The sequence below is a fragment of the Habropoda laboriosa genome, unplaced genomic scaffold, assembly GCF_001263275.1.
Source record: "Habropoda laboriosa isolate 0110345459 unplaced genomic scaffold, ASM126327v1 scaffold120, whole genome shotgun sequence".
In the NCBI taxonomy this organism is placed as follows: Eukaryota; Metazoa; Arthropoda; class Insecta; order Hymenoptera; family Apidae; genus Habropoda; species Habropoda laboriosa.
Genome location: NW_017100227.1, coordinates 49915 through 63810, shown reverse-complemented (window position 1 = coordinate 63810; position 13896 = coordinate 49915). Strand labels below are relative to the sequence as shown.

General features: G+C 33.7%; 1 protein-coding gene across 1 annotated transcript in view; it reads right to left on the bottom strand.

Annotated features, from left to right (window-relative positions):
• Positions 1 to 651: 651 nt before the first annotated feature.
• LOC108571203 (lissencephaly-1 homolog) overlaps positions 652 to 13896 on the bottom strand; it is a 16495-nt gene continuing 3250 nt past the window's right edge. The window contains exons 2-7 of the mRNA XM_017933199.1: positions 13629 to 13776; positions 3726 to 3879; positions 2984 to 3190; positions 1896 to 2306; positions 1314 to 1662; positions 652 to 915 (exon numbers count right to left, since the gene is read on the bottom strand). Of these exons, the coding sequence (XP_017788688.1) occupies positions 842 to 915; positions 1314 to 1662; positions 1896 to 2306; positions 2984 to 3190; positions 3726 to 3879; positions 13629 to 13666 (1233 nt within the window). The 5' untranslated portion in view covers positions 13667 to 13776 and the 3' untranslated portion in view covers positions 652 to 841. The remainder of the gene's footprint in view (positions 916 to 1313; positions 1663 to 1895; positions 2307 to 2983; positions 3191 to 3725; positions 3880 to 13628; positions 13777 to 13896) is intronic.

Sequence of the window (13896 nt, the reverse complement as noted above, 5' to 3'; positions counted from 1 at the left end):
GAACGTTCCAAACGGACACTCCTCCATTTTCCCAGTTTCGCGCTGTCTTCGTATAGAGAGCGCTCTATATTAATCTGCCCGCCCGTTTGTCATGCTCGTTCGTTCTCTTACATCGTGTATCTATGCTTTATATGAAGGAACATGCTACGTATTCGATCAGCGGTTAAATAAATCATGTTGACGCTCAATACACGCTCGTATACGCATTCGCGCGTTCGTCTGTGTGTCATATTCCGATGTCATATTGTTAAAAATGCTTATGGAAAGGTCAGCGCACTAAACGAGTACGAGCGAACACGATTTTACTCCAGAGACACGACACACAGCCGAAATTCTCGTTACCGTCGGCAGTTCAAGGAGGAGGACGCGTTCGAACGAACCAGATGTACAATATATCGCCTTACTGTGGGACGCCGTTTCAGTGTGGGAACAATCAGCCAATCGTTTCGAAGAAGAAGCAAGTTGTCAGTACAATTTTTCTAATCGACTCAAGATACTTGTTTTTCATTGTCGACGAAATTATGGCAATGTCCTCCTCGCGAAAGAAAGCTGATCCCGACCGACTCTCCTCGAATCGTGCAGTTCGTTACCGTAAAACGTATATGTAATATTAATAATTACTAATTATACTTTATTATAAATTAATTAAAGAGCTCTTAATCGTACGTGTTTATGTGTGTATAATAATATTAATATTAATAATAGTAGTATGTACGATAACTTTTTTTGTAGCAGCTTACTCTCTCGGCCGTTTCCCTCGAATTCGACGCGCATCGTTCGCCTTCTTTCCAAAATCTCTCTTCATCGACGAAGGTTCAAAGAGACCCTGATGTTTTGGTAACTAGCGGCACTCCCAGATCTTCACCGTTTGATCGACACTACCGGTAACCACGTAAGGATGGCTTTTGTGAAAATCTACAAAGGCACGACAATTTTAATGCAAGATATCTTCAGGAGAAATCTCGTGTAACAGGGAAAACCAATAAATGTAGGTCGCTGAAAGAATAATTTTTAGTTTCATAAAGAATATTTAAATCACATTGTATTTTATGTTACAATCCTTTCTGAAAATCTACTATAACGGAGTTGAGTAGCTTATGAAGAACAGATTGCATAACCATTATGACTCATTTATGAGATAATCTTATCAAAAAAATAAGACTAATACGTTACACGTATCAAATAAGGTTTATTTATGCTTTCATTAAGTAATCAATTTTTTTATTTGATCACCTAATCGCCATAATGGCCAGCTCTGTTATACACAATTTTCCAAGTAAAAAGCAAAGAATATCGTTTGAATTGTTACTCACCAACGGAGGTGCAGAAATGGAAGTGCGCCTCAAGAGTTTTCATCACTCGTTTGTTGCGTGTGTCCCAGACTCGCAGGGTTTTATCGTCAGAGGCACTGACGATAAACTTGCCACCAGGATGGAAGACGATGCCACGCACCCAGTTGTCGTGTCCTAGGAGGGTGAAAAGACAAACGCCGGCACCGACGTCCCATACGCGGATTACCTTGTCTCGCGAGCCAGATGCGAGGAAAGGTCCTTCATGGGCACCCTTGTTGTCTGCTCCTGCCGCAGCGTTAATCGATGCTCTTGCACTTTCCGGTGACCATGCAATACACTCAACCACGTGCTCGTGATCTCTGAGTTCGACCTGAAAATAGAGGCATTTTAATACATTAATTGATATTGTTGCTTATGTTATACTACTCCACGAACTATCCGCGGGAACATGTCTGCAGACAATGTCTGTAATCATGTAGGGTAATGTTATTTTTTATTTATTTTGAAGTATAAAATATGTCTGCAAATATTTAAACGTTACTGTTAAGTCACTGCACGAAAAGACAATACAAGTATATTTTTAACGTAATACTATAAACATACCTTTGTTTCTTTTGTTGCCACGTGCCAAACTCGTACCGTTTGATCATTTGAGCAGCTAGCAATTAACTCTCCGCAGGGACTAACCCTAGCCATTCGCACCCACTCTCTGTGGCCCGTCAACGTTTTAACACAATAACCTGTCGCCACTTCCCATATTTTTATGGTTTTATCCCTAGAGGCGCTCACTACGAAATCTCCTTGTGGTACAAATGCGACAGAGCTGACACTATGATCATGTCCATGCATGGTTTTCACGCAGGCGAATGACTGGTGAAAGTCCCATAACTTAATAGACATGTCTGCACTGCAAGAGACTAACAGTTTTCCGGAAACATCGAATGAAACGTCTTGTACGCTGTCAGTATGCCCCTTTAATGTTCTTTCGAATTCGCCACTTTCGAAGTCCCATACCTGGATCAAATTAGTACAAATGGAAAAATCTATTTTGGTAAAAGAAAACATTGACTGACTTATATGCAATAACAAATGGAAAAAATTGACAATTTGCTGTTTATTCGAAACGAGTGTATGAAATGAACTATCACGAACATCATTTTTCAAAAATGAAAGTGTTCTCTTTCAAGAATATTTTGTAATATTATATTTGTCACTTATAAATACATTATGCATCTTGTGAAACTTCTGATTATAAAAAGAACGAGTTTTCTCCATGAAATATATTAGTATTTTTCACTTTCATATTGTTATAAAGTGAAACCAGAATGCTTCAACTGAAGAATAATATGCCTTTATCAATTTACTTTCACTTATACAATGGAAGGAGCAAAAGTTAAATGTATTCTGTTATCACGAACGAAGAGAATTCTTTTCGCGTGTATTATGACGGTTTTTCATTACTGTATCATTATCACTTAATTTAAAATATTTTACAATAAAGAATAAAGTAACATTCGCAACGCCATGTTCGTGATGGAAATATCCTACGTCATGTGACTCCATAAAAATAAGTTTAAATAAAGATATAAAATTTAATTTGAACTGTGTAAGAACACACTCGTTTCAAAGTAGCTGTCATTTAGTTTCAACGACTCCCTATTTGTCAACTCTGAAGTCAGCGATTCTTCTACCTTAATTGTGGCATCTTCGCTGGCAGATACTATAAGACTGAAAACTGGGTGGAAAATAACTCTGTTGATAGGAGCTCTGTGTCCAGTGAGACTGTACTTTTCGGGTGGCCTTGGTATCCACTCAGACGGTGATCGTTTGCTACGTGTCGGTGCTCCCTCGATGAATTCTTTCTCAGCCTCTGAGAGTTTCGATTCCAATTCCATTACCTGTAATATGAGATATATAATTCATTAGCTCATTATTTACGCTAACATCATATTGTTTTCTTTTTACCCACTTGCAACTATATGCGATACTGTGAACAAAATTATCATTAATCATTGCCCTACAACTGCCCTGATAGTATTTAGAAATGAATATAAAAAAAATATCATATTAATCTCGTTTCGATAATTTCACAAGTGTCAAGTTAATATTCCAAGCTTAACTCGTTAAAGTTGATTAAGCAATGAGTTGAAATAATTTTAATTAGTAAGTAATCCTTTAGATAATTCTAAATAAAGGACTCAAACAAAAATATTGATTCAAAAACAACATTAAGAGATTAATATTTCTATATCTGTTGAGTATTATACCTTTAGTGCTGCAGTATGTCTTACTCACCAGTGGAATTAACTAAAAATATATTTCTAATCTTATATTTTACACAAGTGAAGCGATTAATAAACTTACCACTTTTAAAAACTTATCTACGAAATTTATTAATACAAAATTCTCAATTCTTAAGATTGTTATCGTTACCTTCTTTTGCAAACGTATGACCGAAGTCCATTTCTTCTCCAGAAGTCCTCCGTATTTTTTTTCCACCTCTCCAGGCATATCAGCTTCCTTCTTGAATGCGTCGAGCGCATTTTGATAGCCGTTGGTGCTGAGATAGTCCGCGATCGCCTTATTTCTGAAAAAGCACATCAACTGTAACTTGATGTCTTACGGCTAATAACCGCCTTCGATATTCCCTCTGACCTTGCAATCTAAACCAGTCTTAAGTACTAAGCACAACTAATTAACAGACGTAACACATGACAACTTTTTTTTTTAACAGTCTTGCAGCAATTATCGACTCGAATCCTCCTCATGCTATCTTATTACTGTTACGTTAACAGGTATATTAAACATTTCACATTTGATATAACGAAGTAAAGAAATAACGATTTGAACGTATCATAAATGAAACTAGGTCTAAAATATTCAAACTGAGCATTAAAAAATGCCAAAATATTAGCTAATAATAGTTATAATTTATTTATAAACAATAGTAATATATCTTTGTTTATTTATTTTAAATTGCAGTTATTACTCCTTGAATTTGTGAAATTCGAAATTTTATATAAAATGTAACTTGAAATTAATAACATAAATTATTAATCAATTGTGAATTGTACTATAAAATTTGTCTATCAAGTAACTTTTATAAAATGAATATTAAATAATCATTAAATAAGCGCGGCCTAATCGTAATAGCTTTAATCTTATCGTATATGTTTGCCGTATAGATCGTCATATACCTACGTCAAGTACTAATGTAAAGTGTTATATTTTTATCACATAGTTTTATATGTATTTTATTGGATTCGTCTACAATTCATGTTAATTACATTCTTTTACTCATGAATGAAACTTTACGCCCGTTTACATTCATTTTGTAGCGATAAGAGAAAATCTTTGTATTGGCGGAAGTAACAAAGATACTACAACATTCTCTACTAGTCTCATTTTATGAACCAAACTTTCTTTGCCATTTCAACGTGTGAAATAACACTATGAATTTGCACGCATTGCGTCTCTTTCACATACGTGTACATAATATGTGATACTTCATTAAAGACAACAAACTTTTCCTCAAGAAATTACGTTCCATCGCCGAAATATTTTCATAAAGAACTACGCACACTTATATGTTCGAACAAACGGTGAAAATATTTGAAAATTCCGAAGTTAAAAGTGAATGACAAACTTCAAATGAAAACAAATACTTCGATAGTAACAAGCACGTAAGACTTATTACACGATATTTAATTTCTTATAAAAAAAATATATATATCATTTACTAATACGAAATGTAGCAGGTATATAATTGATATAAATATCATTACGTTTGATTAAGTGTCACGGACTGTGTTGTATACATACTTTTACAGTATAATGGTCTGTAGCAGACGCTATATTTGCGAACAATTATATCTCCCAAGAATATTGACGCATCCACATTTAACCGTCGTACAGTTTTCAATAATGACATTTCACTAACAACCATTCACAGCATAAACCGATACAATAGAGGGCACAGGTTGAGTACGTGGGAAAGAGATTGAAAGTCGGGCAGAATTATGCCGGGGTGAAAGGCCTGAAGTCGGTCGTTCGTCTCTGTTCACCTGCTTCCACGTGATAGTACGTAGCGAATTATCACCATGAGTTTTGTTTCGTGGCGTTCAAATGCTGACAAACAAAGCAAACAACCGGAAAGCGCGATCGATTCTCTTTCAACGATCCAAGACCTTTCACTTCACCGAACGGGACTATATAATAAATTATCATTGCCACACGAAAACCACTTCGCTTCTCGTTCCCGCCATCCAACTGGTTATTTTCGTTAATTACTCAAGTTTTAGGGCCAATCATCGATTGATCTCGAGCAGAGAAAGTTGCAAGCAAGTGAGACGTGCAGGTCGAACCAACGTCACTCAAAGAAATGGACGAAAAAGCTCGATCGATTATTTCGAGGTTCATTATCGATCGATTTCACAGATAAAAAATTTCTATGTATACGAACACACCAGAGGAAATGAATTTCGTTGTTTTATGCTACCCGTAAATTTCAAAGATTGGGAGTCGTACTAGCGACGTAATCTTCTTTTATGCGAAGACGATCCCCTTTCCACTCTCTTTGCCTCTTCTTTTTCTATTTACCACCACACCCGTCAACGGCTATCACGTACACAAGATATAAGGTTTCACATCGCAGGAACGCGCTACGACAAGTGCACCCGTATGTGTCTTACACTCAGATTCTTTAGTGGAGCTTGTTTACATCACGCTAAAATGAATTCATTTCACTGAAATTCTGCGTTTCAAAACTTTCCACTTATTTGGCTAGAAATTATTTAGAATTATCACGGATCAGTAACACTTTATACATACAGCTGATAGTTTAGAAGCATTTAAATAAATGTTTGTTAATACGTTTCCAACCTAACCTAACTTTGAGGACGTTTGCAAGAGTATAGTGTCCAAGGTATCGAATAATAATCGAGACATCCAAATCGCTGGCATTTTAAGGTGGCAAAGAAAGTTTGTTTAATTGCAAATATAGAAAAAAAATATTTTTGGTTGTGCCTTCGTTTTCTAAAAAGATCGAATTTGAAAGTGTGCTATATGTAAATCAGTATAAATAGGAGTGCTTTTTTCATACAGAAATAAATAGTAATACACGATACTTCATTTATTATTTATTTCGACATGGTTGTCGTATTATTTCATTATTGATCATTTCCATTCGCGTTAGTGTCATTTGTATATACGAAACAAATGCAAAAACCTGTTACATTATTCACTTATACTATATTGCTGATGTTTACGAACATTATCATTGATAAAAAACAAACTCAGTAATAAAATTAAATGATATATATTTACTGATATACGATACTTCGTACGAAAAAAAATTTTCGATGTACTCTCTTTGTGAAGAATGATAGTATTCTCGTTAATAATACATTTTTCGGAACACCCTATATAATTTCAGTAAATACAGAAATGTAGGTATACATAGTAATTCGATAAATAAATAGATAATAAGTAATAATAAATAAATATTTTAAATTTCCTCTAATAATTATGTTCCCAGCCACTTGCTACTATAGTACGTTATCTTAGCTTTTTGTGTGGCGCTTTTTGCAAATGATTGTTTTCTACTCGCATTCAGAACCTCTAATAATATATAACGAACACAGTAACGGAATAAGTTTCAACAGATAATCAACGTTGTTTGTATCATTAATTGCTCATTAACATTTAACGGGGCACGTATAAGCGTACAAGATATCACAGATTAATTTCACTGCAATGAAACCTACCGTCACGGCTACCACGGTATACGTGTAAATTTCAATTCTAATTGCAATTCCATAAAAGTCAGAATAATAAGATAGCTTTTAGAAAGTGACTCTTATTTCGATCAACGAAAGTTTTCCACTTCAACGAACCTACTACTCCCGTAAACAATCCTCTTTCCTTGGATAAGATACAAAAAGAAAAAAAGAAGCAAAAAAATGCAGCAACGATTGAGCGCTGTTAAAGCAAAGAACGTATCGAACATGTGACGTATGACATCAGCATTGAAACAAAGAACAAAGTTCAGTATATTTTTATAACGAAAGTTTTAAACATCTAATTGTCTGCGTGGACAATGTATTGTTTGTTTCTTTTTATAGTTTTGCATGAATTTTTGGTGGAAGGAAAATTAATCAAAGACTAATACACAACCTAACCTCTAACCTAACCTTTTTCTAATTTTCTAATTCGAAACACATCATCTTCCAAATTATATTGTTCTAATTACTGTTGAATTCATTAAAAATTTTAAATAATACCATATAATATGCCATAATGATGAAAGAATACTAATGAAGGAAAAATAAAGCATTAACACTAGTTACTTTCCATGGAAAAACCTTTAGATATAACATCGTATCACGCAAGAATTGTTCCCTCAACGCAAGGCGCATGTGCATCGTTAAAAAGCTCTTCCGTCCATGGAATGCGTAATTCTTTGTATCATTCCTTGAAATACTCAAAATCCTTTGCACAATGATTCATATCGATTAAGTTTTATTATGATCCCCTATTTTTTCCCACTTTCTTATGTATATCATTAGCAAAACAGAATGAGAGAAATGTTGGCCAACGAAGGGGAGGAGCTTTATCGATTGCCAGGTTTCATTGCAGCCAACTGATCTTCCTTAACTTTCGTGCACACACTCGACTCATTGAGTATTCTTCACTACATGAGAAACACTTAACAATATTCTTTTCTCCTTTTCCTCCTTTATTGCTTCGTTAAGAAATCCCTTTTTCTTATCACCGTGTTCAATCGTGTGCATAATTGCGACTTTCTGATCAACCATAACACGACAAACCACTGAATCACGCTTCACTTCTTTCTAACGCACTTGCGAATTTCACTCGTCAAAAAAACTGTTGTAATTTTCGTTGTTCTTTCCTATTTTATTTTTATTTGCATAATACATTAAAAAAAGAATGAAGCATATTTAACCAAGAAATTCTTTCATTACTTATGTAAAGAACAAATAAAAATTGGACCGCCTATATTGTTTAAGTAAAAAGAATTAATTATTAAAAAATTAATTATTAAAAATTTAAATATTATATCATCATAGTTTAGATAATATTTTTCTGCATAACTTTCTCATTCGATAGATTATGCATTCATTTGTTTCATAATACCTACAATAAATAATATCGATTCGATTTTCAATGAACTTTTTCAGCCTCTCCATACATAATATTAAGATTATTTCAAAAAAATAAAAGGCACATTGAGAACCTGTATCGTGTATAAATATTAACAGATAACTGTACTGTCACCAACGATTTCATTTACTCAAGAACAATCCTGAGTTTAATAAGTTGCAGTAGGCACACATGAACACCTTTGTAAAAGATAATTAAAAAAGTACAAGTTGAAATTGTATTTCTTTTTCACTTATAGTATATGTTACGTATCGCGCTTGAATAACGTACACAAGAATACATGACGTATTTCATGCATATTTATCAAACCTACTTCGTGAAATCGAAACCGATTACTACGTTCGTACTATCACCAACGCTGAATACAAAAATTGCACAACATTTTTTTTTAAACATGTCTAAAAGAAACAACAGTCGCTTAGTTACTATTTATGGATTAAAACTGCGCAAAAAAATTCATAAAAAAAACTGAGGAAAACGAGATTTTACTGCTTGTCCGATACAATATAATTGCTTGATTTTTCAAAATATATTTACGTAACATTGTTTTCTTCTAAAGCAGAGAAATGAAAAAGATAAATATAGGGCAGAGAATGACACTTGTAGGAGCCGAGAAAAAAGTGGACCCAAGCGGGAATCGAACCTGTGACCTCTAGCTAGCAAGCTGGGACTCTACGCCCTTAGCCATATTATATTTCATTGTTGTTCCTATGGATTCGTTTATGAATTCCACACACTTAAGAAAAAATGTTTTCTCAAATGTAATATTTAAAGATCAACTACCCTACCGTATTTTTGCAGAAAAACTCGATTAATGTGGATAAATTTAGTAGATGATCAGAACCTACGTTAAAAAGCTAGTGAATTGTACACTGTACCATTTTTTTTTATTAATTAAGACACGATACAATTTTATTGCACAATATTACAGAAATCTGTTAGTAGTCTAAAAATTGTACATATATAAATGTTAGAAGAAATGCTAGAGCAAATTCAAGTACATTCCAATAAGCATAATACGACATTGAACGCTCAATACCTAACACAAATCCGCGATATTTGGTTAAGTACAACAAAAAATTATATTCTTACAAATTTAGGGCGAAGATGACAAATTGTCAGAAAATCGTCTATTTCGTGCTACAAATGACAGTTAATAAAATTCTAATGCTCAAGTGTACGTAAACTTCCTAAAAGAATAATATTTCGAAAAGTTAACTTCTTTCGTTAAAAGAAAACTACTTCGGCAATACGTAAGCAATTCCAAGGAACAAGCGCAGCATTTCATTCCCCAGAAAAATCATAGATAACTACCAAAAAAAAAGCATCACATCTGTTTAATTAACTGTCGCAAACTGTATAATTTAAAGAAAATCAATCAAACTGTCAGAGTTGTGAATTGTAACATTAACTATATGCAACACATTCCCTGCATACATTATCGTGCTTCTCTTCTGCTTCTATTGTGACCCACTTTATTTGCATAAATGTTTTCCTACATACACACATATATACATCTATTGATCGTACGAGCTTCATTTTCGTTCGTTTATTTCATGCATGTCTGCAAAATCGAAACGATCGATGACACGTGCATCGAAAGTTCCGATCTGGCAGCATATGTCCAAGCAATTGCTTCTCTCGTGAGAGAACGAGCGTCTGCGAGCGGTGTCTTTCTGCATTTCCCCGGTTGCCGGTTTTCTTTCTCTCCCGGAACAGGCTGGCTGGCTGGCTGGCTGGCGGCGAGGCGCGTCCACTGGTTGTTGGACGCGTTATCGATCCCGCTATTCGCGCGTGCTCGAGAGACACCCTCTCCTGCAGCAGCTGCCGCGCACGACACGCGTCGATCCACGACCGATTTGACGTCACCGAAATTAGTTAACATCGATCGACATCACGATCGATAATACCGTTTAGCCATTAAAAACACAGGAGGGGGAGGTGCGCACTTTAACCACCCTAGAGGTTCCAGTGACTAACCATCCCTCCTCTAAAAAAATTACAGAAACGCACCATTTCTTGTCACGCTGACTTATTGATCTTTACGATAGCAATTTCTACCCCTCGTTATTTGCTCGTTCCGGGCTAACAATAAGCTTTCGAACGACGAGGATTACGATAAGCTATTTAATTCGTCGACAATTTTGGCAGTAGAGGAAAGATTCTAGCTTGTCTTGGTTCACTAATAGCAAATTTAATGTATCTGTTATATTAGATAATATGAGTAATTTTGTTTTATATTTATAATAATTATTACTTCTATTGTAGTTATTTTTTAATAGAACTGAATATGTAAATTTAAGTGGAAATTTGGTACATTGACTTCTTCGTTTGGTTGTATTATTTTTAATAATTGTTAGTCTAAGAATTTGAAGTATTCTATCAGGTTGAGATGGTTTAGGTTTAATTTCTTATTGTTTAATTATGATATTGTTTAATTCTTATATTATGATAATGTTAGAGGTTATGTAGCTGGAATATTAACCGTTGTTTTAAATTGAATTGGTGATGCTGGATTATTAATATTAATTTGTACAGTAACTATATAAATTAGATAATTTAATATGTATATTAGTAATTATAATAGCTTTTACAAAAAGAGTTCAATTTCCTTTTTCTCTCTGAACAGACAGAATATGCGAGATAAATATATTATCTTTGGCTTATTAGGTGTCATTTATATTTAACGTCATTATAACAAAGGTAAGAAACTCCATGATTATTGTGATAAAAATAGGAATGAAAATGACAGTGAACATTCGATTCACCCTTGAGAAAACTTTTACGAAATAGCCCTCGTACTTTTAATGACGTAACTTACACTCATTTGAAAGCTGATTTCATAATATTTGTAGGCTTTATTGACGAAAAGACGGTGAAAATTCTAATATACGTGACGTTGATCCTTAGCTCGTGACCTAACCTCATACAGACAAAATTGTGATTTTGCTAACTGAGTTTCTCTTTTAGCACGAGTTCGTTTGTTCTCGTTCCATTTCCTATCTCCGCAATTTCTGACAAAATGTGAAATACAAGGAGTTACAATTGGTGACAAAAGATGATCTGACGTACACTCTCAGGAATTGATAAATTTGTTTCACTGATTGTGAGATCAAATGAATGAGAACGTGTCCAACAGTTGACATGAAGAAAAGTGTGATAAAAGCTAAAGTTGTATGCAGAACGTTTATCGATTGGAAAGTTTTGAAAAATATTGTTAAAACGCGAATTAGGAACTATCAATCCTCGATAATTGGAAGTAAATTAAAAACAAATGCTAAACGCGAATTATCAAATTTCTATACAATTATTACGAACACAACAACGCTAAATTTCAAGCTTGCAAATATATGATGATGTGAATGTATTAAGTTTAGTCTATGATTAAATTGCATAAATCTTACACTTTTATAAAATGTACACTTCCTACAGAATTGTACGAAAAAATATATGAACGTTACAATTTTTAAGGCAAATTAATCTTAATTCTCCATATAAATTCATAACTGTTAGATTAGCACTAAAATAAGGACCAAATTAAGTATATCTGATCCGAATAATCAGCATGTAATGTTTCAGCGATAAAGGTACAGGCAAGAACTGTTTGACCCACTCTCTCATATTATTTTATTATTCTTTAGCTTTTCTTGTTTTATTTCTTTTTTTGTTTTTTTAGAGTTACTTTGAGATTATATATCGCAATGTTAAAATATTCCGCATCGCAGACACGGAATAATATTCGTTAATATTAAATTTGCGTCATTAACATGGATATTTCTGCAATAAAAACAATGTGAAATAGCGTTCGAGTTTCAATAAAAAAAAAATAAAGGTACGAAAAGTGATTAAAATAAAATGTATCTTTCGCAAACTGTATGACAATAAATCAAACAATTTACAAGCAACACAGCACATAGACTATTCAAGGTGATCACAATGAATGTATCACCTGGTACATATAGCTCCTATGATAACTTCCATACGTTTAAAAATTTATATTCTAAATTAAAGCAATTGCTTAATTAATAATCATCTCCAATCGTTTTTCTTATAAGCACATCTCTCTTGAATGGTAATGAAGTATGTCGTAATTACATCTTAAGTTAACACACTGTCATTGTTGTGTATTTTAACGAAATATATCTGCTTTTCAGAATGAAAGTGGGCAGGAAAGTACTTGAGGGCATTCACTCAGTCGGTATTTATAATTTCTATTTTTCAAATAAAGGCTCATTCACTAATTAAGACTACTGTGAGATTAAAGTAGTACACCAGCAATATTTTCCTTACAAATTTAAACAAATATTTATAAGAAACATATTTTCAATTCGCCTCCTACATTCCTCTTTTCTCTATTACAAAGCAACCTTCCTTTAATCCACAATTACAACTACTACTCCTGAAGACTACTCAAGCAAAATAAGAGACTGAAGTATATACAAGGTTGACAGTAAGTGCATAATATGCACAACTTGCAATTAAATATAAAAAAGGATAATCTACTCCATACAAAAACATCCATACAACACACTTCAATTCTACTAACCATTGTTCAGTTTCCTAAAAATTGATTTATTGTTATTTCCAAGCTACATCTAACCGAATAAAAATCATTCAAAAGTAAACAATTGAGAAGAAAGGTTCAAAGCTTCCTCCGCCTTTCTTATTATACGAATATTGTACTCTATACCTCTTTGTTATTAGTATGCCTCGCGTGTGACAAAACACGCTCCGGCTATAATCGCGCAATAAAAATTTCACGTAGCGTGATCTCCTTTTCGGTAGATGTTTCACAATACATCTTCTCTTTTTTATTCCCATCTTATTTGAACTGTGAAAGCTGCATGAACTGTAGCAGCGATCTTACGGTCACCCGTTAGATTGTTAAATACATTTTCGCTCATATTCCTGACTAGCTATCAATAATTCACAATAACAATAAATAAAAGAAGAAAAAAGAAAGTTCAACGCAATAACGTTCTACGTGAAACATTAAAAACATACAAAAGTTACTTGAGTGAAATCTAAATAAAATACTGTAGCTACTCTAAGAAAATTATTTCATTTTTTTTCCGTGTGTAACGCATGATTATTCTGCTTGTTTTCTATAATGTTTTTCGTGCATTTTTGTATATGTGAAAATTTCAAACTCACAACTCCTCCCTCTGACGTTGAGACAGCACCATTTTCATGATCCTCGCGTGTGTTTACTAGCTGATACTCAACAGTGATTCGAATGAGCGCGACTAGATTGTTCTCCAGTCAGCTCCTGATTGCTTTAATACCCAGCCAACGACATCGCCTGTAACATAAAATTAAATGTTCAATAAAAATGTGAACTCTACTTTTAGATTAATTATACGAGTTTAAAATTATAAATATCTATTACAGTTATTGTATCCTTATTACAAAGTTATATTAA